Raw genomic sequence first — 24,298 nt, 5'->3', positions numbered from 1 at the left:
TCACTGTTTTTTTTTTTTCCTCTGTTCCTTCCAATTTGCTGTTAAGTCCATCCATTGAACTTTTAATTTTAGTTATTGTATTTTTCAGTTCTAAGATTTCCATTTAGTTCTTCTTTAATCTATTATGTCTTTGCTGAGTCTATTCTGTTTTTTTGCTTCAAGTACATTCATAACTGCTTATTGCAGCTTTAAAAAATATCATGGCTGCTTTAAAAACATTGTCAGATAATTCTAACATTGATGTCACCTCAGTGTTGGCATCTATGATTTTTCCTCATTCAAGTTCAGAATTTTGTTGTTATTGGTTTGGTGATTTTTTTACTGAATCCTGGACATTTATGTTGTAAGACTCTGGACTTATTTAAATCTTCTATTTTTACAGGCCTCCTCTGATACTGTGCTGGTGTGGAATTAGGTGATTGGGGTGCCAACTCATTACTGCCAAATGGAGATGGAAATCCAAGTCCCCCACTCAGTCTCTGTTGACATCCTTGGGGGAGAGAAGGACTTTGTTATGGATGGGCACCTGTGAGACTTCAGGCTCTCCACTAGACTTCTACTGATGTATCCTTGCTGGGAGGGCCCATTACTGTTCTCCACAAGAGGCTTCTCCTCACATCATGGAGGGGGGTGGCCTTATTACTGCTGATAACTGATAAAATTCCAGATCCTCTACAAGGGTTCCTCTGACACCATCTTAGCAGGCAGGGGCACCTCATTACTATTGGGTAGGGGTGGAGGTCCAGGTTCCTTTCATGGGCTCCACTAATGCCATGGAGGTGTTGGTTTTGATGGCTCATTACCATGGAGGGTGGGATGAAAGATCTGGTTCTCACTCAACCTTCTCTGAGATGACCCCGGGAAAAGGGAAGGGCACCTCATTATAGCCAAGCAAGGAAGAATGTCTATGCTCTCCACTGGGCCTTTGGTGCTGCTGCTGGTGGTGACTCATAATTGCATTTGTTTTTCCCTGCAGTTGTAAGGCAGTTATTATCTGAAACTTTTCTGTCTTGCTAGGCTATCCCTTTCCTGATCTGTTGGCTAGAGAGAAAAGGTTTTACTTGGAACTTTTTTTTTTCTTTTCTTTTTTTGTCATGCCAGTTGGTATTTCCAGGTTGCAAGCTTCTTGAGCATCCAGCCCAGGATATATGAGGCAAAAAAAGCAAAACAAAACAAAATAAAATAAAACAAACCACAGCGAGAATTCACCTCCATGTTGTTCCTCACTTCCTAAGGTTCTGGAGCTGATTTTCCTTCTTTACTTCTACATTTTAGAGTCTAGTTATGCTTTTTTAATATAATATTCTGGGTGCTTAGCTATACTTAGTAGGAAGAATAGGGAAAAATACATCTACTCCATTTTTTTTGGAATGTTGCTTTTGTTTTTTTCTGCATTATTTTAAACCAAATCCCAGGCATCATATCATCCTATTCATAAAGACTTTAGTCAGTATAGTAAGAGTCTATTTAAAACTGTAACCATGATGCTATTGTCACACTTCCCAAAATTGCCAATAAATTCTTGCTATTATCTAATACTAAACTTTCAATTTTCCTGGTTGTATAAAAAATGTCATTTTCCTTATTTTCTTCAAATCAAAAACCCAAACAAGGCACAAACATTGCATATAATGGTCCGGCCAAAACAAATACTTTTTATCTATCCATGCCATTTATTTGACGAAATTTGGTTCTACAGTATTTCCCACAACCGGTTGACTTAGGACACTATTCAGTGTTTCATTGCACCACCTAGTTCCTGGAAACTGGTAGGTAAGTGTAGAGCTACGCATATGCTCATGTTCAATATTTTTTTGACAAAGATGTTCAAAGGTGGTTCTGTACCTCATGTTGCACCACATGAGGAGGCACATAATGTCTGATTGTTCCACTTTTAGGTTTTGGTATAACAGCTTGAATCATTCATTTAAAAGATTCCCATCAACCTTTCGCCTAATGCAGTTATTAAAAAAATATTGATATTTTGGATCAGATATTACCATGTGTGGGAGACTGTCATATGCATTGCATAATGTTTAGCAGCACTACTGCCTGGGTTCATTATTGCATTAGGGTTTATAATGTAGTAATTTTTAAAATTATATCATGCCTGCATTTATAAGTGTGATTTTTGAAAAAGAAATACTTAAATACTTCCTCTCAGATTGCCCAGCACAGGCAGGATAAATATTTGATTATTTTATTTATCAGTTTTTTTTAGAATAATGGACTGTGCTCTATCAACCTCCAAAAATTATCATTTTCATTTGAAGTATCATTTGGAACTCATTTACTCATTTCATATATTTCAATCATTTGCAGTCATTTTCTTTTTGATGCTTAAATTTTCTCATCTTTGTCGGATGGGATCTCTTTCAAGTTAATTTTGGTTTCCTTTTGATGTGACAGTAATAATGTTTGATAATTTCCTTTCTTTCAGGCATGGAGAGAGAGAAAGTCCAGACTCATCTTAAACATTTCCCACCCAAGACCTTGAACCAGCCACTTACAAAGGAGCTCTGATTTCTTTTAATGGGAAAAGGTATTAAAAGACCACAATCTGCTCACAATGGGTGTTTAATGCTATTGAGTTGTTTTTCTCCCCAGTGGACATACACATTTGTTTTAGAAAAATAAAGTCATTATTTCATATTGGTATTTTCAATTTATATTACTAAGTTTTTACTTTTTATTTCATATATAATTTCTTTTGTTAGACTGAAATCATTCTTCCTAATGACAGCAACAGAGTTTCATATTTGCTTTGTTTCTCTCTGAAACATTACCACCACTGAATGCAAATGAAGACTATTTTATGGTTCCTTTTGTTCTTAGGCTATGTCCCACTAAAGATGTACAGTCCAAATACTGCATTTAACTATCATTTTAAATAATTGTTCTCTCTGTGGTTATGCCACCAATATGACAGAAGAAGTTGTTTGTTTGCTTTAGATTTTTAGGGACTGTTATTTTAAAATTTAATTTTGTTTTTAATTATATAAACATAAACATGTTTCCAGAGTTAGAACTATAAGACAGTGTATATTTTAGAAAAGACTAACCTTCATCGTGGTCTCTTCCACAATGTTCTCTTCTTCCCCCATAGACAAACACGTTCGTTAGTTTTGGTTTATACTTCTATTTTTAAAAATCAACGCATATCACACAACACTCACACACACAAAAAGGTAGCATACTAGATATATAATAACCTGCACCATGCTTTTTTCATTAAACTGTATATTTTAGAGATCATTCCATAGTTTACAGATACTCTCATTCCTTTTCACAGCTGCATAATATTCCATAGAGTGAAGTAAGCCATATTTACTTAATCCCTTTATTGATGAGACTATGTTTCCAGTCTTTTGTTGTTATAAACAGTTATGCAATGAACAGACTAATGCATTATAAATATACTGTCTGAGTATGCCATATAGATTCCTTAAAGTGGGATTGCTTGGTCAAAAGATAATGGCATGTGCAATTTTAGAAAATTTTAATTTTGATGTGACAGACAAGCATGAACCATGACATTAAGTATTAGAAAAACCATAGCTTTAAAATGATGATTAAAATACTGCTTTAACCCAGGAGATAGTTACTTTATTTAACTTTATAGTTGAAAGATTTTATTTCTTTGAAGCCCGGTTAGTGGCCTATACGTCTGTTGGTCTCTTTGACTACTTTGAATTCAACATATAGGTGTCCTGAATGAAATCATCTGATTCCTACTGTTTCTTCCGTTTTACCAGAATAGCTTAGGACTCTAAATTGAGGAAAAGGGGGGTAGGGGGTGGAGGGCGTTCTGCCAATTCCCAAAGAATATGGTGCCGAATTGCACATCTGGGCAATAGAGGAAAAGGATACATATGCATACCTATACGTTTTTTTAAGCAAGGTTCTCTAGGCCTGCATAATCCAGACAGTTATTCATTGTATTGTCTCCTAAACAGTGCTTGAATGGTCTGTCCTAGTTTTCAAGGGTGTTCCATTTTGTAATTAGGAAATTCAATGGACTGAGAGAGGGCTAGGGCTTCGCAAAAACCTCACCAAAGCAAGGCCACAAAGGAAGATCCCCGAGGCGGGCTAGAGCAGAGGCGAACGCTGAGTGCACAGTGCGCAGAGGCTAAGTCGCCAGTCTAAAAGCACCACTTGCTATAGTTTAATCATTAATCAGAAGAAGAGGTCCAAGCTAGGAAACCAGGTTGTGTCCCAAACACCATTTACCCGATGGATGACCCTCCCCCCATACACACATGACCCTTCAGGGGCACCTCCCTGCCCCCTCCGCCCCCGGGGAGCACGCCGTGTCAGAGTCCCGCCAGGGGTCACCGCGGAGCATACCCCCAGCGTGGCTTTCCGAGGACCGCGGCGCCAGCGCGCTGCGGAGGACCCCGCGGTAGCGAGAGCTCCCTCTTGGCCGCGGAAACGCCCAGCCCCTCGGTGGGTCCCGCAGACTGACGCCGCTCGCGGCGAGGACGTGGGGGTAGGAAGACGATGGGAAGGCCCAGCCTCCTCCGATTGAAGCTGTAGCCCACTCCCTCGCGAGCCTCTTTTCCCGGCGGGCTACGAATCCCTCCGTCCGGGTCTGGGTCTGGATCCCTGAGGGAGGACCACGTTCTCATCCTCAACCTTGCGGCATCTGCCGGACAGGGAAGTTCAGTTCTTGGTCAAGCCGACCCAAGCGCACTTAGAGACCCTTGGCCCGGGTCCGCGGTGGGGCGAGGACATAGGGGGAGGGGAAGGGGCCGCAGCCTCCCCTCCCCCCCCAATCCGGTCCCTAACTTCCCCCTCCCCCGCTGTCTGCTCGCTTTGTACAGGCAGTCAAAACAGAGCTAGCCAATTGGGGGGGACGGGAAGCAAAGCCGCCAAGCGTTTCGCCCCCTCCAGCCGGCTCTCTGGACCCCTCCTCCTAGTTCCTGGTCCCTGGCCCTCCCTCCGCTTTCCCACTTCTCTCCTCTCCCTAACCTCGCCCACCATCCCCCGCTCATTTCCTCTCGCACCCGGGCTCACCAATCCCTTTTTCCAAGCCCCTCTTCCAGACCCGGCCTTCCTCTGGAGCTCGCCCCCCTTCTTCCCAATCTCCGTCCTCACCCCTCCCCTCGCCCTACCCCCCTTCCACCCGATTCCCCTCCCCCAGCCCCTCGCTTCTCTCGTTCCACCCCAGCCGGTCGCCCCCTCGCTCAGTCCCCGCCCACTCTGCGCCGGCCCCTGGGCCCGGGGTGTGCCCCACGTGTGGACGGCTGCACCTCGGCCCCCACTGACAGCCGCCGCCCGCCGGCCCGCCCCGCGCCAGCCGGGCCTCAAAAACTCCGCGTCGCGCCCTAGCCCGCCGCTTCTTCCCCGGCGTCCAGCCTCCCACCCTCTCTCTCTCGCTGACCGCTTGTCGCGGCCCCGCGCACCTCCGCCCGGCCCCGCAACCGCCGCTGGCGCGTCGCTGCCCCGCGGGACTCGGGTCGTGCCAGGAGGAGACCCTTTTCATCTTTTGTGGAAAACTTTTGTTCGCTTGCTTCTTCCTGGTGACTTTTGCTGCTTTCCAAGATCTGCCTGGAGCGCACGGGAATCCGCCGAGCCACTGCGTGCAGGCATTTTTTTTTTTTCTTTTGAGGTCCGCTTTCTTTGTAACTTTACGCCGCGGCCGCTCGGGTTACTTTTGTAATTTCCCGCCCCCGCCCGTTGGCGGTTCTAGAGTCGCTGGGGGCCGTGGCCCGGGGGATGCAACGTGGACCGCACGGGGCTGCCGGCTGCACGGTCGCCGCGCCTCGCCGCCCGCTGCGCTAGAGCCCGCGCCCCGCGCCGCCGGCAGCCAGGGGGCGGCCGCTCGGTCCGCGGCTGCCTGTAGAGCAGGGAGCCGAGTCCAACCGAGGGGGTCCCGTGGGTCGACGAAGGGAATCTTAGACCCTGAATTTTTTCGGCTCGCACAGATTTCGCCTTTCATCGCTTTCTTTTCGCGGGCCTGGGCTCCCGCGTCTCCACGCTTGGGATGGGAAGACGGCGTCGACTGAGTCTCCAGCCCTACTTCGTGTGGCTGGGCTGCGTGGCCATCTGGGCGCGGGGCACCGCCGGCCAGCCCCATCCCCCGCCACCCCGGCCCCAGTCCCAGCCGCCGCCGCAACAGGTCCGGCCCGCGGCGGCGGGCTCCGAGGGCGGGATCGCGGCGCCCGAGCCCCGGGAGGATGGCGCCGTGGCAGCCAGCCGCGTCCGCAGGCGAGGGCAGCAAGACGTGCTCCGAGGGTAGGTGGGGCAGGCGGCCCCGCGTCCGGGGCGGCGGGCACCGGGGGGCTCCCTGGGCTTTTAACCACTTTCCATCTCTCCCACCTCCTTACTTTCTCCTCTGTTCTTAACGGCCAGAACCGCGCGGCCCGCTCCTTCCAGGAGACCCCGAAGACCCAGGGGGGCGCCTCCTCCTCCAGCTCCCCATTCTCGCAGCTCAGCTGGCGGAAAGGTTGGGCGGCGGGCGGGTCCGAGGCCCTCGGGCGTGTGCCGTGGAGCCCGCGAAGACCGCAGAGCAGAGCCCGTTTGCGGGATCAGGTTTTGCATATCTGGGGGGAAAGAGGGCCTGGTTTCGCCCTACTCAGGGTCTAGTGGAGCTTGCGGGCTCCCCGCGGTCGGAGGAGCCGCTCCTGAGCCTTTTGTTTGAGGACGTGTGCGGGGCGCAGCGCGCACTCTGTAATCTTCATCCCGAAGAGCTTCACTTCCGACGAGCTTCTTGACACGTCGGGGCCAAAGTAACAGTTAGTGAAGGAGGGATGGACTTGAGAACTAGGGAAAGGATTTTTGAAACGAAATGTTCCCTTTGTTCTCTGCATCCGGAGTTTAGAATAGTAGCAAATTATATGTTTCCATGTCTCTTTTCATTCTTTTAAAAAGGCAAGCAAGGGAGGACCGATGAAAGGGAATGTTTTGAAGTTTCTGACGCTACCCATTTTTTATTCCCCTTCTGTTTCCCAACCTCAAAGTATTTGAAGTGTAGTTTTGGTTGATTGGTTTGTTGACCTGAAATTTAATCTCTTGGGGCTTTGTTCAGGAAAACCACTACTGTGTTTCTACACCCCTTCCTTACGTCTGTGCCCATCGCTTGTCCATCGCAGGCCCAACGTATGCGGCTCCCGGTTCCACTCCTACTGCTGCCCTGGATGGAAGACACTCCCTGGAGGAAACCAGTGCATTGTCCGTGAGTGCTTGGACGGATCTCAGTTTGAGGCAGCGCTTGGCCCAATCCAAAGGCCAGCCTCTTGCTTTCATTTAGTCCTTTGAACACATATTTGTATTGGAACTGAATGTCCACACAGCAGTGATAACCTGGTCGAAGCACCATTTGAAATGGTATCAAGGAAGCAGCCAACTTGCATCACTTTAGACTTCATTTCTGCTCCCTGCTGAAGGGCAATAATGATAACGGGTTCAAAGATACTTGGAAGTTTTATCTTTCTGTGTCTATTAATACAAACTGAAGGGGGAGTACAGCAATTTTGTAGATAACTTCAAACTACTTTTTCTTAAAAGAGTCTAGATAAGACCACAATGTACATAAGATTACGTAAAATATCTGGCTTTTGGCACTGCATGAGGTTTAGGCCTCATGAAGATCATGCTTTTTCAGGCCTTTATACAAAACCACTTTACTTTCTCTGGTTTCCTCTCAGCATGCACATAACATAGATAGGAAAGGAACACTCACAGATTTAGAGATGACCCAGGCTGACAAAAGTTTTAGAAGAGAGGTCTAAGTGGCATCACTTTAAAAAAAAAGACATTTAAATTTAGGATTTCTAGACTCCAAATCTCATTTGTGTACAGTAGAATTCCAAAGTGTGAATTTTACTACTTCTAAAATCCGATGCATGCATCGGATTTTTAATGTTTTGATTGTTTTATTCAGTTTCCAAAGTGTTTACCCAGCTTTCCAAATTCTAATAGGAGATCTCATTAGTTACCAGGATTACAGTGAGGGACTATGGAATATCTTGTTGCACGTGCCTGTGAATTTGTGAGTTTAAGTGTCACTGGCCTTCTGTATGTTTATAGCATGATGAACTGCATTTGTCTTGTGTGGAGGGGGCGGGAGAGGGAGCCAGGTATCATTGACAGCATATTCATTTAGAGTCAATCTTGACTTTAGATTGACCTCCATGTCCTCCAAGGAAAAGATAATTATGCAACTGTGAACAGAGAAAAGGGGACAGCTAAAACCATACTACCCAAGGAAAAGAGGATATAGTGGGATCCCTAACACTATATTTATTGGTTTTGTGGGTTTGAAATAGACCCTTAATGTTATTTCAGTGCAACTTATTAAAAGGAATGAAATGAAATCTCAAGTGCTATAAAGACCAGTTTCTTATTATTTTTTCTACCCTAAAACCCCCAAATCTCCAGTGAAGAGACAAAAATAGGAAACAACTGTGTTTTTAAATGGTTCATAAATATTTTAAAGGTACCCTTTGATTTCGAATCTTTGCTTTTACTTTAGAAAGGAAAAAAGAAAGAGAAAGAAAGAAAAAGAAAAGAAAAGAAAGAAAATATTGTATACTTTTCTTTCCAATACAGAAGTCATTTATGTGAGGCTTTTATGGAGAGTGCATTTACTCTTTCAGGCCAGTAGGGCACTACTGTGGCTGCTTTTACATACATGGTTTCCTAGACTCCTGAAACAGTTAACATCACTCACTACACACCTGCCATACTACCCGGGAGTGACTTAGGCACTATGGAAAGTCTGACTCACTAAGTGTAATGAAGGTGACTGCCATTATTGAGTTGGAGAGCAGCCGAGGAGAAGGGCTCAGTTTATAGTACTTGTTGAAAATCTGTAAAGTCAGATTTTATTGGATCAGTGCAGAATGGGAATTCCAGAGAAGAGAGCCTTACAGAATAATTCCAGGAGAAATATATGTATGGCCCTGTGAGTATCAGCTTTAAATTCTTGCATAGAAGATCTTTGAAAATCTCAAAGTAACTGAAAAGTCTAGCTGCATTTCTAGTGCTTGAATTATTTGGGTGCTTATGAAATACATTGGAATGTTCACATACCATAAATCTGTAAAAAGCATAAACTTTGGAATGATCTTTATAGCCCTAAGAAATATATTCAACACTGTGACAAGAGGTATGTACAAAAATACTTATTTTTAGTACATCAAAAAAGTAATTCAAGTACTCTATAGAAAAGCGCAAAAAAATAGAGGGAGAATATAATACCTTTGTATTTCCTTATATGTATCACACATAAGTTTTAACTTTTAATATTCTTCATTAAAGTCAGTACTTGAATTATTTTGACATTAAAATGATTATATATGGAGGTAATAACCAAATTAAAATCATTATAAATCAATATCAAGGATGTTAATTCTAAGATTACTTGGTGATAATATATCATTTCTTTACTTTTTTTACTTTTTCTATATTCTACCATTTAACAAAAGAAAATCTATGAGGCAATTTCCAAAAAGAGAATAAAGTAGAAATTGAAAATGAGCCCTGAGATTAATTTTCATACATTTACACTTCCAAAAATTTTATATAGAAAAACAGAAAAACTGTCAACCTCTGGAATTTAATCTGTTTGGCCTTGCTCAGGCTTCTTGAGGAGAAGATATTAAAATGTACTCAAAATACTGGAAAGCAAATGCATTTGATTTGAGTCTTAGTGTTTTGTTGTTATTGGTCTTAATTGTGGCCTGAAAAGATCCTGAAGTGCTTCCAAATGTCCAAATATTTGTTTCCACAAGGATGGAATTGACTTTCTTACTTTTCCATAGCTTTTTAAAAAAATCTTATTAGAACATAAAGCAATGGAAAGTTTGCTTATTAATTTATCTGTTGTGAAATTATGCTATGAATCGATTGCATTTTGATCAATGAAATGACAATGAGACAAGTTTGGCCTAGAAAGATAGCATCTGAGACTTGAAGAGACATCAGTAAAATCCCTTGATTTTACCAATGAGAAAACTGAACCCAGAGAGACTTATTTTTTTTTTCAGAGCTCACAGTTGGTTAGTGGCAAAGTGAGAGCTCAACCTCAGACCTCTTGAGTTTCACAGGCTTTTTACTGGGCCATACAACTTCTACCTGCATCACTGTGCCCTCAGCACCCAGTCTTCTCTCCCTCTCCTTCCTGTGTGGTTTGTGTGACTGTGGGAGTTATTTATGTTTAGTGAACACACCATAGTCTGAGGAGGGTGTGGGGAGAAAGGGCCTAGGTGCTTTTTGCTCTTCACTGGCTCAGATGTAGAGCACACACCTTTAGCCATCAAGGTAACTGCAAAGGATGACCAGTCTCCAGCTCATCAGACCTTCACTGCGTTGAGCATCTGGGAAGGGTACTTTGGATATCACCTAAGCCTAGGTTAAGATCTACCTGCTTAGGGGGAGAGAGCTTTAAAATAAAACAATGTTTTAGTAAGAATCTGTCATTGGAAAGTTAGTGGTTGTCAGAAACTGTGGTACATTTTAATAATCAATAGTCACCTCCATGCCAGGAACCATATTCTTGCCAAGAATTAATATTTTGTCTTTATACCTGGATATTTGACACCATATTCATTTATAGGGAGTACTGATATCATGTAAGTGTTAAAAAGCAATTTGAAGAGGAAAAGTGTCACATTACTTTCTTTTTATAGAAAGTGTGCTTTATGTCACTGGGGTCTGGATCTCTTTGAAAGTCATGGGACCCCTCCTAGCAAAATGCACATAAGCACATTTGCATAAATGTTTCCACCTTGTTTCAAGGCATTTGCAGAGTCCTCTTCTACATGGCTTCGTGCTTCCAGTCATGGAGCATTAAAACACAGAACAATTGTGCATAAAGAAAGAATTCCGTTGTGGGTATGGAGTTAAATCTCTTAGCTCCTTCCCATTTGAAGGCACTCAGCTAAAGGTTTTGAGTATCCGTGGTATGTGCTGTGTCAGTGCGCCTAGCATTCTTTGCTGTGATGACCCTCATACCTTTGTGTTCATTGGAGGTCACAGCTGCAGGAGGCCTTGACTCCCTTCATCAAAATGTCACAGCAGCTTTTCTGAGCAGCAGGAATAGGCTAGGTTGTGAAGATAATATGGGAGAAGAAAGGCTAGAAAAGGAAAGAGGGAATTATTAAAAGAAGCAAAGATTGATGATGGGGCAGGTCAGATACCAATGAGAAGGAATGTGAATGGAACCCCTGAGGCTTGGCCAAGACATAGGAGCCTGGGGTCTCCTGCTTAGAGCTTGGCTCAACCAATTTCACATTCTCTTTCTTTCTCTTTCTCTCTCTCTCTTGAATTCTGTCTCTATCTCTGTCTCTCTCTCTCTCCTGTGATGGTGCATCAGATGGGGGACTGTATTTTCTAAGGCTCTGCAGGATCTCTAGGTTTCCTTAACCCTTCCAACTCTCTAGGAACAAGACCGTCTTGTCTTAGTGGAAATCTGCATTTAAACTCTGCCTGGAATGGAAAGGATGACCTGTACTGAAAGGAGAATTAAAGTGTTAGGATTATGGGACTTGAACTAACTTCATTTGTTTGCACATTATCGTACAAGGACATTTGTAAGAGTTATGCCCATGTCTAGAATGGGTAATTTTAATGCATATCCAAAATCTGACATTTATACCACATATTTTATAGCTTAATTTTCAGTTCTGTTGTCTTTGAATATTGCTTTCTTATTTTATAAACTATGGCTTATTACAAGATCATTCATTTGCCTTCCTATTGTGTTTTCTACAGCAATTTGCAGAAATAGTTGTGGAGATGGATTTTGTTCCCGTCCTAACATGTGTACTTGTTCCAGTGGCCAAATATCACCTACATGTGGATCAAAATCAAGTATGTTTCTTAGCTGTGGCCTTGTGTATTATTAATACATCTTTCTTGAACTCTTCAGTAATTGCTAAATGTTTCTTTCAATAAACTATAAATCTGGTGATTATTTTCCTCACAAACTAGGTTTGTATTAATCTTTGGAGTAAAAATCTTTGGTGGCTTAGTTGTTTCCTTGAAGGGGAAATGGTTCTCAGTAGGAAAAATGCTTTAATTTTGGTCCAGGCACTGTGCGTATATGGAAGAGCCAAGGATTCAATGGGAGAAGTGAGAAGTAAATCTTTGTGAATAAAAGCTATAATATATGGGGTACTTACTACATGCCAGCTACTGTTTTGAGAGTTTATATTACCTTGTTTAATCCTTATACCAACACTATGAAATACTGTTACCCCAATTTTCAGAGGAAACTGAGGCATGCATAGGTTAAGTAAACTGCCAAGTTAAACAGTTCAAATCCAGCTTTCTAATGACCAAGCCTGTCATTAGACAGACAAGCCTGTCTCAACCCTTAGACTCTATTGGCTTTGCTCAACTTCTGATACCATGTCCTAACAAAGGGGGAAGGAGAAGAGTGGAAAGGTATTTTTTGAGTACTGACTATATAGCGGAGCCATCACACATATTAACTCCAAACAGGTTTGTAAGATAACAGTAACAGTGGACTTATTCATGACCTAGTTAGAAAGTGTTGATCGCCAATGCCCAAGATTAATCTTTAAGGCCAGTGTTGAATATAACATTACATAACAAGGTAGAAACAGATGTTGCTTATTTAATTGTCAGTAATTAAATAAATGCTTTAAATCTGCTTCAAAATAGTTTTATTATATTTTAAACTTTTCTCTGGAAATTTTCCCTAAAAAATAATTTAAGCTCTGCCTGACTTGGTGATAGAAGATTCAGGACTCATACAGACATCATTGTTCTTATAATCCTGGCGACAACCCATGCAACACTTTGTTTCTTGATCTCAGCAAATCTACAGAATTTCATTTCACCTTAGGAACCCAAGATCTTTTCTTCTCAATGAAACTTCCGATGAAAACTCTTAGTTTCACATTATTAGAATATAATCTAAAAACCTGTTACTGAAACTCATCTATTCCTCCTTGACCAGCCTGATCAGCAGTTTCCCACCCTTTTCATCTGAATCTTCCTTGCCCAAAAGCCTAAAAAATACCTTTACTCATATCCTCAACTTTCTAGGTCTCTTAGATTTATCATGTATGAACTCACAAAAAACCAGTTCTGGAGAAATTTCACAGGTGACTTTCTTAATTCCCCAAGCTAGGGAGCTGAGTATTTACTGGCCCATTCCCAGCTGATGGTATCCAATTTCGCCGGAATCCATGTATATACCTGGCCTTGAGAAGGACCCATTTCCTTTCTGTCAGGAACATTTCTAATCCTTTCAGTCCTCATCTTGCCTGACTCCTCAGAAGCATTTAATGTCATTAACCACAGTGCTCTTGAAATACACTTTTCCCTTAACATCCATAATATCGCTTGCCCATATTTATTCTTTTCTTGATTGCTATTTTTAGTCTCTTTTCTTTATCTTCTTCATCAGCCTTCTGTTCACAGTTTGGTATTCCTAAGAGTTCTGTTCTCCCTGGGTAAACTCATATTATTTTTGAGTATATGTATGTATATATATGTGTGTGTGTGTGTGTATATATATATATGAGTATATATATCTATACATGTCCTCATCTACTGGCAATGTTGATAATGCATAATAATTATCTCCAGAGTAGAGCCCTCCACTGAGCCTTACACTCATGTTCCATTTTCTATTTGACGTCTCCACTTGGATGCTTAGTAGGCCCCTGAAATATAGTAGTATGTCCACAGTATAACTTTTGTTCATTGCTAACCACAGTCTACTTCTTCCACATTTCCTCCTGCCTCAGCAAATGGCACTGCCATTCACCCTATTACTTAAGTAACTGCTTCTTTTTCTCTCATGTCAAGTCTTTTAACTAGAACTGTAGATTCTACTGGTAAAATATGTATCAAACTCATCTTCTCCTTTCCATCTCCACTGCTACCATGTGGTTCAAATTACCCTCCTCTCTCACCTGAACTATTGCAAGAACCTCCTGACAGGTTCCTCAGATTTTCCACTTGCTCTCTTCAAATTCATTCTGTGCATAGAAACTAGAATGATCTTTTAACATGATAAATCCCATCACTTCACTCTCATTTAAATCCTCTGTTTGACTTCTGTTACATTTGGAATATAATGCAAGCCTCTCTGTGAACAAGGACGCCCTGCATTATCTGGCCTCTGTTTTTCCGAGACCTCCTCTTCCCACTGTGCCTCTTTTTATGCACACCAGATCTTTCACTTCTTGAAACAGAGGAATCCCTTTACCATCCCAGGGCCTTTCGATTTCTTGCTGCGCTGTTTCTCCTGTACTTCCAGGACCTACCTCATTCCATTGTGTAGGCCTCAGTTTAAGGGTGGTATCAAAATGTCTTGTCTGACTCCTGTATCTAAGTTCCACCTTGGCCCCAGGCTGTTTACCTTTCCCATACAGTTTCCTTCAAAGACCTGTCACAATCTGTAATTACTTCCTGATATTTATTTGCTTATGTTTTGTCTCTCTCCCCACGGGAATATAAGCTCCCTGATGGCAGAGACCAAGCCCTCCAAGACAACAGGGCACTGAACCCCTATGTGCAAGGGCACATAAATTCTGTGCTCTCGGTGAATGCATGAGTGCCTCCTGCATGCTAGAAACGATGCCTCTACTCACTCTATATTGATGTCTTTTAATATTGAAAGTGTAATATATTTTAAACGCACACCAAATAGCATGTTGTAACAGTTATATCCATGTTTACACTTATGACAAATAATTAATATTGATATGTTTGTATAGTATTTGCTCCTATAGAACATATTGTTTGGATGTTTAGTTTCGTTTTTTACTTGTCCTGTACTATAATTTTCATGATTGCTATTAATCTTTTTTGTTGCTCTTTGCAGTTCAGCAGTGCAATGTCAGGTGCATGAATGGTGGGACCTGTGCCGATGACCACTGCCAGTGCCAGAAGGGATATATTGGAACTTACTGTGGACAACGTAAGGAGTCATTGGAATTGACTTTATTAAAATAATATGCTTTAGTGGGTATTTCATGCTGTCATAATCTAAGGTTTTGTAAAACTTATAATTCTTTTATGGAAATAAATATATGTAGTAAGCTGTACCTTACAACTGAATTTAAAAGTTTTATCTTAAAAGAATTTTCTAGCTCTTGTAGAATTTTGTGATTTAGAGAATACTGTTGAATACAATTGGTGCTTTATCAAATTTGATACATATAACAAGTAAATAACTTAATTTGCATTTCTTTCATCTTCCTCCATAACTGTATATTCCTTTCTGAAAAAAAATGAAGTTTGTTACAGTTGGTTTCTCAGTTCCTGTCTATCTATCCATCCATCTGTCTATCATCTGTCTGTCTATCTAATTTTTTAGGATATTTCAAAATCAAACCCAATCTTAATAATTATCCTTTGCTCATATATATATATATACCACTATACAGGCTTTGAAATGATTTTTAACAGTGAAATGCCATTGTGAAAAGAGGGAGCTTTAATCCAGCAAAGCTCTTGTCTTCTCATATCAAATCTTTTATATGTACTAATCAAGAAATAGCCTTTTAGTTTCTGAATTGTGACATATCACTAGGAAATACTTTAGGTTAGTGTTTCTCAAATTGTGGGACTTTTTTGGGAAGTAACATACCCTTTTAAGTGTGGGTGAGTTGAAGGACATCACATTAAATAAAGATGAATCACAAATAGTAAGAAAGCCCCCTTTTGGTTCATTTGTATTTCATCAGATTTCATCAGGTCTAGAGATAGGTAAATTCACTGTTAATCTTCAAGGCCGCCTTAAGAATTTCTGATCTCATTTTTAATGTAGAAAGACCAAGTCTTAGGCATGTAAGAATATCTAGCTAGTTTTTAGTTAATTTTATTTTGTTTTTGTTGCAATTATTTTTAAGGTTGCCTTCTAGGTAGAGTAATTATAACTTTCCATTTGTATTAGTACTTTTTCTTTTAACATAATTTTAAGTAAAAAGATGATTCAGTTTAAAGAAAAATATTTGGTAAAAGTCAAGGGTTGACCAGCTTTTTCTGAAAAGGTCAGATCGTAAATATTTTAGACTTTGTGGTCTCTGCTGCAACTACTCAACTGTTGCCATTATAGTGGAAAAGCAGCCTTAGACAATATGTAAACGAATGAGTGTGGGAGTTTTTTAGCAATGTTTTATTTATGGACACTGCAATTTAAATTTCATATAATTTTCACGTGTCATGAAATAGTTTTCATCTTTTGAATTTTCAACCACTTAAGAAATAGGGACTTGAAAGATTTGATCTGTGGGTCTTTATTTGCAGGTACCCCATATAAATGGTGCTCAGATATGACAAAAGTTGTGAGGGTAATCTGAGGTTGACTGAACTATGGAAAACGGAGTGTTAAAGGTACTTAAGAAAGTTCACTGGGGCCAGTGTAGTAACTTTTCTAGATGAGAGTTGGCCAAGCTAGAGCAGAAAAGAGCCAGACAACAGTGGCATAGAAAATCATAGCAAAGTTTCTTTTTTCCTGGATGATTTTTTTCTATTATTTTCTTTGTACATTTAGGTATTTTCCAATTCTACACAATGAACACCATTTTTAACTACAAAAAAGAAAAGATCTATTTTGAATACAATATTTATAAGGAGGCAGTTTTTTTAGGCCTTATAAAAATGTTAGGAGGGCCAATCATATCCTTGTTTTTCATAGGTTAGTAGCAGAGAAGAGACACAGTTATCCTTCAGATTCAAAGTTCAGCTCCTTAGGGGGAAAAATCCTAATTACTTTGGAACCACAGGGGAAAAGGAACCTTGCTTTAACTGATCTTTCAGAGTATTTTCTTGAAATTTATCCTGAAACTAGACATTTCAGCATGAATTTAGCTGCCGTATTTATCTTAGTTATGTGTATATGTATGTATTTTCCTGAAGATTGTGCAGAATAAGCTCTGGTAGGTGCGTCCTTTCCTTTCCCATTCTCACAGAAATGGGAGGTTAGGGGATGGAAAGTACCTTCCCTTTCTGGAAGAGATTCTTTTATGTTCTACTACCTTTGTATAAAACCATATTTATGCTTCCATATTTTCCAGCCAGGGAAAATTGAAAGGTAAAAGGTCAGAAATCAATGTATATCTGAAAATTTGTTCTCTAGATAACTCACAGGATGACACCATCTTTGCCTAACATGTACCTCAGGGATCACAGAACATATAGTATTGGCAAAATACATAACTAACAAGATTCATTACTCAGAAAATAAGAAGATGGAAGTATGATAATTTATTGTGATTTTAACTAGTAAACAGGTTAAGAAATGGCTTAAGAAAGACTTTTAAGTTGTCTTATATAGAGAGAGTGCTACAGTACTGAGAATAAAAAAGCAGATGTAAAAATTTTCAGCTGTGAATCAGAAAAGTCATGAAATACGATTTTTGCTAAATTGAGGATTATAAAAGCATTTAGCTGCTTCTTTCTCAGAAATGTAGAAAGCATTCTTTAGAAAACACTGTTATTTCATTCAGCAATTTTTATTAACTACTATAGGCAGACTGCCCTGCAAGGTGCTGGGAGTATATAGCTGAACAAGCAAGATGTAGCTGCAGCCTCACAGAGCAGGTATTCGGGTGGGGAAGACAATGAGTAAATGAAAAGTAAATACCTACTATATATATGTTTAGGTAATGAGAAGTTCCGGAGGAAGAATAAAAGCAGGGAAGGGGGTGAAAGTTTGGGTCAGGATTAGAAGTTCTCTGCTATTTTACATTGGGGGTGAGAAGGCATTTCTGAGAAGATGACCTACGAACACAGACCTGAGTCAAGTGAGAAAGTGAGTTGTGGTTTTAGGTCTACGGGAATAGTGTTCCAGGCATAGGGGGAAGCAAGTTCAAGGGACCTGGGATGGGAACAGCTTCCATATATTTTGGAAACAATGAGACTACTGATGTGCTAGAGTAAACTGAGCAAAGAGGGAAGTGGTAGGAGGTGAGTTCAGAGAGGGAGGTTTAAGTCCTTGTAGGCCAAGGAAAGAAATTTGGATTTTACCCATATATAATGGGAAGCCATTGGAGCATTCTGAGCAGTGGAGTGATATGGTCTGGTTAACTTAAAAAAATCATTCTGGTTCCTGTGTTGAAACTAAATTGTAGGGAGGGCACGAGACAAGGTAAAAAGGCCAGTTAGGAGGTTTCTACAGAGTCCTGGAGGATGATGCTACAGCTGTAACTGAGGACGTGGTAAGTGGGTTTTTTAAATTTTGTTTCTGTTTTTGTTAAATTACATAAACTTAGTTGATAAAGCAGCAGCAAAGTTTGAGAGGACTGATTCCAATTTTTTCATTTTTCATGAGTTTATCTTCATATTAGAATAATTATTTAATCCTTTTTTTAAAAAACAAATCAGTCTTATTGATACATAAAAATAAGGCATAAATCCACCCAAAGTGTACAATCAGTGGCAACAGTGGAGAATGTGATAAGTGGTTTTTGAGGGAAAAACTGTGGGCAGAAGTCTGTGCTGATGGATTAGACTAGAGAATGTGGTTGAGTACCTGACTAAATGATGGTGTCATTTCCTGATTAGGGAAGTGAATGAGGAATAGACTGGGCAGGGGGTGTGATAGGGTTGAGAACATGGGGTATCAACAGTTTAGTTTTGGATTTGTTAGTTGGAGATGTCTGTTAAATCACCAAGTGGAAGGATCTATGAACTCGGATATGAAGAGTTCAGAGATAGATGAAATTGGGAGCATATAAATTTAATTTTTATGTAGATAATATTTTAAGGATAAGCCTAGATGAAGCTCACTAGGAAGTTAGAGCCGATAAAGAAGAGAAGAGGGTTGAATCCAGAACTGTGGTCCACCAACATTTTAAGATGGGGAAAAGGAAGAGGAGCCAGCGAGAGTGAGACAAAGAGGAGGAAAACTGAGAGAGTGTGATACCTGGAAGACAAATGAAGAGTAAAGAATTATTTGCCCTATACAAAAGTATTAGCCTTTTGTTTCTTTCTTCTTTTCTTTTCTTTTTTTTTTTTTTTAACATTTCAGTCTTATATAGAATGCTATTTTTATCTGATAGGTTTTTATAGAGCAACCATAATAATTTCAACTATGATGCCCAGGATATTTATCTATGCTGAGTATTAAAGGAGTCGGATGAATGAAAGTGTGCACCTGTCATATTATCTAGCACAGAGTATGTGCTCAGTAAGTTTGTTGATTAAAAATGTTCTTTAAACCTCCAAGCTTCTACAGCACATGACCAGTGTAGTCCTGTTTTACAGACCAACCATTGTGAAATGGAATGCTTTCCCTTCTCCGCACTGTGATAGGCAGATAAGAAACCAGCTCATAGTTCCATCAATATATGTGTTTTTTTCCCCTTCCTTTCCCTGCAGTCTCATACGAGGTGTGATACCAGTCTCATACCAGGTTTTCTTCCTGGGTGGTCACATTCTTTCCATGGTGGGAATTTAGGCATAGTTACATTTCTTCGCAGCTCTGTTGAAGTGTAAATTTATGTTTTGTTACCAAAAATATTAATTTATAAAAGAACTTTAATCATAACTTGTTCAAAAAAAGGAAATTTACCTCCTATTTACTTATTTATTTATTTTGGTTCAACTTTTATCTGTATTTGTAACTTCTCTTCATTTGCTTTTGCTCTTTGGTGTAAATTTTCGATACCTTAGAGAAGGTCTTATTTTCCATACAAATATTCCACACAAAATTAAGGTTTGTGGAGTGCTACAACATGCAGTCACTTTGTGCTTTGTTTTATATACCATTTTAGTTAATCCTCAGACTGGGCAACCGGGAAAGGACTATTTGCTCTATTTTACATGCAGGGAATCAGAGCGATAAAATGTGCTAGAAAGTGCTGGACAGCAAAGCTCATTAGCTCTTCACTGTATCCTCTGCCATCCCAAAATAAGGGGGCAAATGCTGTGAAATTATGATATATTACAGGAGTCTTTCTAGCACCTGTGATACGTTGTGAACTGCAGCAGGAGATGGAGAGGCAAAAGCCAACAGGCGCTGAGCCCTGCTCTGGGAGAGCTCACTCTCAAATGAGAGATAGGAATAGAAGCAAAATAGCAGTGTCAACGGGTCTTTATACCTTTTATTCTCAGGACCCCTTTACATTTTTTAATATTATTGAGGGCCCAATTATTTTATAGGTCATACCTATTTATTGCTTTTTACTGTGTGAGAAGCTTAAACTGAGAATTTTTAAAATTACTTATTCAGTTAACAATAGTAATAAATCTATGTTACACATTAGTATAAATCTTGTAAATGAAAAACAACTATATTTTCCAAAACCAAAAAGTTTAGTGAGAAGAGAGGCATTACTTTACATTTTGAAAATCTTTCTAGTGTCTACCTTAATAAAAGACAGCTGGATCCTCATGGCGTCTTCTGCAGTCAGTCTGTTTGATACATTGTTTTGGTTAAAGTATTTGAAGAAAATCCGGCCTCACACACATATGCAGTTGGAAGGGAAGGAGTATTTAATAGCTTTCCAGTGGATTGTGGCTCTGTCATGTGGCCTCTGGGAAACTCTGGTATATGTTTGTGAGATGATGAGAGTGAGATAAGCAGATAACCTTAGTCTTATTATGAAAATAGTTGTGACCTTGTTGATCCCTGGAGCACACCAAGAACAGCTGGCTTGTACACTCTGATAAATATTTTAATTCACGTGTGCTCCTAACATGTTCAGAATCCTCAGGAAGGAATAAGTACATAATACAGAGATTCTTTTAACTGAGAGAGTAAATAGCAGACAGTTTTAGAGTAAATGAAAGGAGCGTGATTTTAATGTAATATCTTTATTTAACTGCATCTTCTATATAATTATCATTAAATGCTCTCTCTTACCCCATCACGTGAAATGTCTGGGCAGATTTTTCAGAATGGTATGATAAAAAAATAGCCTGGACTCATGAAATTCACTCTGCGTAGTCACTGGAAGAATTAGAAAGAGGACAGTTAGTGAAATTGAGCTTTGAGGGGCCTGTGTGGCTGTTGATGGCAAAAGTTGCATCGTGCATATTCATATGCTCTGGGTAAAGGAAAACTGGATTCAAATGTGAACACAAATCAAGTCAATACAGGTGATAATTTTGCTTAAATTGCTTCTCACTTGAATTATACCATGTCGAATGCCCCAGGTGAGCAGTAGTGTGGATTTATTTATTTAAGGATGGGGGATGGATGTCTTTAAGCAGTGCTGGGGAGTTGAGGTAGAAGTGCAATAGGTTACAAGATCACTTACTTCCTGGAAGACTAGGTTTAACCATAATGGACAAGCTCTTTCCAGGAGAAGCCCATTCTACTCTTCTACTTAGAAGCTCTGTTTTGAATGACCCAGAGAGAAGTTCTGCTACCACCTATCCAGACAGATCCGGAGTGACGTGGTCACTGGCAGAATGCTCTTTTCCCATTCCTGCCTCAAAGGCCAACCTAGTTATAATGAAAGAACTTATCTGGGAAAATGATCTTTCATTTAGTTTTCATATGGTGTGGTAATCTTTAAAGAAAATTCCTCATGTTTTAATTAATTACTTTAGATTTGTGTTATGCTTTGCAAGGTGTCTTTTTTAACAATTGAAATCTTCAAATCCTGGCAGTTGTTTCTTTGGGGTTGCACACCATTTGGAGTTCTCTCACAGGTTTTTGGTTTTTTCCCACGTCTTTCCTTCATCCCACATCTTTCTCTTCATCTTTGTGCCCTTTTACCCTGTCTTTTATCCTCTGTATTTATTCATCTGATTTATAGCCCACCCTGAATTTCAAGGCACTGGTGAGATGGACTTGCTACATAGCACCTGTGACCCACACTGCTGCACCCAAGACTCAGCTTGGGATGGGTGAAACAGCAGAAAGTTGTGGTTCATAGGGAGCTGTACTTGCACGTAGGCACACAGAATCCTGCCTTTGATCAGAGCATAGCTGCATACAAATATTTTAAAGCCATTGCCACAGCCATTGGCATAGTTATGTTTCAGATGAAAGATATCCTAAGTTCCCACATGAATTTTTTTAGGAGGTACCGGGGAATGAACCCGGGACCTTGTACATGGGAAGCAGGCTCTCAACCACTGAGCTACATCCGCTTCCCTCCCACGTTCATTTTGTTCTGGCTACCATCAGCAGAATAGAAATCACTCCATGCATTCTGGATGATGATGGGAAATTCAGTCCAATATTCCTGGTAAGGAATTACAGCATTATTGCAACCTTAGGTTTCAGTGTATTTGTTGAGCTTCCTATTTTTGATGTGTTTTGCTCCCTCATTTCCCTTTGACTTAGAATAATGTCTCAATTCTGTTTCTTGGCCACAGGTCATGGAACACTTTATAATCCTCTCCTTTGTCAGTGAGTACAGAGAGTTTCTGTTCAGCAGGGTGGGCGGGTCGGGAGACACGTTCTTAATATTTTTCTCTTGAAGAGATCATGATTCTTGAATTCAGCTGTTGTTGGTATTCGTTGTGGGAATACTTTGTCTTCCTTTCCTGGGGCTGCCCTAACAAATTACCGCAAACTGCATTGCTTGAAACAACAGCATTTATTGTCTCACAGTTCTGGGGAGGGTTAGAAGTCTGAAACCAGGTGTCAGCAGGGCCCTGCGACCCTTAAAACCTGTCGGGGCAAATCCTCCCTTGCCTTTTCCTGGCTTCTGGTGGTTTCCTCGCAGTCCTTGGCCTTCCTTGGCTTATAGAAGCCACCTGCCTCCCTCTTCACATGGCCTCTTCCCGCTGTCGTCTGCTGTCTACTCTCCCCTTCCTATCCCTGATCTCCCCTTTCCCGGTCATGTTGGATTAGAGTCTTATCTCGTTTTGCTTCATACATCTTCAAAGACCTTCTTTCCCTAGACGGTCACAGTCACAGGAGTGAGGTTTAGGATTCGGACATTTCTTTTGGGGCGGAGGACACAATTCAACCGCACACTTATTTTTCAAGGATTCTGAAGAGTGATCTTTTAGAAGGAGGCTTCCTTGTTGCCCTGCAGGCGGGTGCAGTGAGCGAGGGCAGCCGTGCAGCTGGGTTCTGCCCCGCAGGCTCCCTCTGGGCCGAGTCCTGGTCTTCCTGGTCACAAGTAAAATTGAGCAAAAACTGTGTATGTTGCATGTGTTTGTCATTATTCTTTGAGAAATGAGGGCTTACAGGTTGATTGTATTTGAAAGAACTTATTGTATCGACACAGTGAGGAGGATTGTTTTCCTTTTCTTTTACAAACTGTGTGTTCTCTCTCTACACATTAGTTCTTTCACTTGCTATTTTATTGCTAAAGTTGATGGTACTTCTCCCCCCCGCCCACTTTTTGTTAGTTTGTCCTTTCTGCTTTAGTGTTTTTTTTTTAAACTTTTTCCAAGCATCCTTTTCTTCTCTCACTTTTACCTCTATCCTTTACTGCCATATCTTTTTATTTTTCCATATCACATTTTCCCTGCTTCTTTAATCTCCTTTTCTCCCTGATATCTAGCCTCATTCTCTTTTTTCCCTTCATTTCTCCTTATTTTATTCACCGCTTATCTATGAATAGATTACAAGTTTAATAGGGCAGAAATGGAGAACTAAATCATTGTTTTCTAACTAAATAATCAGCAGTCAGCCAAATCTTGTGATTGAGATTTAAAAAAAAAAAACACCTTTACCGTATGTTTACTTAATGAGAATGACATGAATTGTATAGAATTCTATATTTACTTAAATGCATACTGTGAACTATACCCTGTGTTTTGAGCCTCTTTATTGGCAGCATCTCCACACTGCTGTATTGTGCTCAGACATTTACTATAATTAGCCTCTTGCTGTGTTTATATGCAGCTGTCTGTGAAAATGGATGTCAGAATGGTGGACGTTGTATTGGACCCAACCGCTGTGCTTGTGTTTATGGATTCACTGGTCCACAGTGCGAAAGAGGTAAGGAAAGAAAAATGAAATGAGAAACTCATTTTGGAGAAGTCTATTTTGTTGGGAAAAAATGTGTAATTTTTATTATTCAATGAAAACTCTTCCAGGGAAACAACATTTCTATTTTTTGTTCATTATGTCTATAACGTGAAAGGTAAGATTTTGAGACATAACTAATAACAGCAGAATGAGGAATCCCCATTGGGAATGCTGATGTTAAAAAAAAAAGTAACGTGCTGGGATGTCCTAAGTCACGAAACTCTTAAAATGGAATGTAAATTGCCCTAGCTCCAAGGAAATATATTATTTCCCATAACAAAACCTCTAGAGCTTGTGGGCTTTGTTAAGATATGATCAGGGATTTATCTTGTTATCTATTTCTCTTGGCCCTGCCCTCCTTGGTGTGCCAGCTTTGCCATAACCTGGGTTTTTGTAATGTAATATAAGTTGCCCCAGCAGTAA

General features: G+C 40.5%; 1 protein-coding gene across 1 annotated transcript in view; it reads left to right on the top strand.

Moving 5' to 3' along the window:
• The first annotated feature begins 5,904 nt into the window (after positions 1 to 5,904).
• FBN2 (fibrillin 2) overlaps positions 5,905 to 24,298 on the top strand; it is a 266,741-nt gene continuing 248,347 nt past the window's right edge. The window contains exons 1-5 of the mRNA XM_058277993.2: positions 5,905 to 6,237; positions 7,095 to 7,177; positions 11,719 to 11,817; positions 14,810 to 14,905; positions 23,750 to 23,845. Coding sequence (XP_058133976.1) covers positions 5,987 to 6,237; positions 7,095 to 7,177; positions 11,719 to 11,817; positions 14,810 to 14,905; positions 23,750 to 23,845 — 625 coding nt within the window. The 5' untranslated portion in view covers positions 5,905 to 5,986. The remainder of the gene's footprint in view (positions 6,238 to 7,094; positions 7,178 to 11,718; positions 11,818 to 14,809; positions 14,906 to 23,749; positions 23,846 to 24,298) is intronic.

The sequence above is a fragment of the Dasypus novemcinctus genome, chromosome 2 (genome assembly GCF_030445035.2).
Source record: "Dasypus novemcinctus isolate mDasNov1 chromosome 2, mDasNov1.1.hap2, whole genome shotgun sequence".
Classification (NCBI taxonomy): Eukaryota; Metazoa; Chordata; class Mammalia; order Cingulata; family Dasypodidae; genus Dasypus; species Dasypus novemcinctus.
This window is presented reverse-complemented; position numbering and strand designations above follow the sequence as displayed.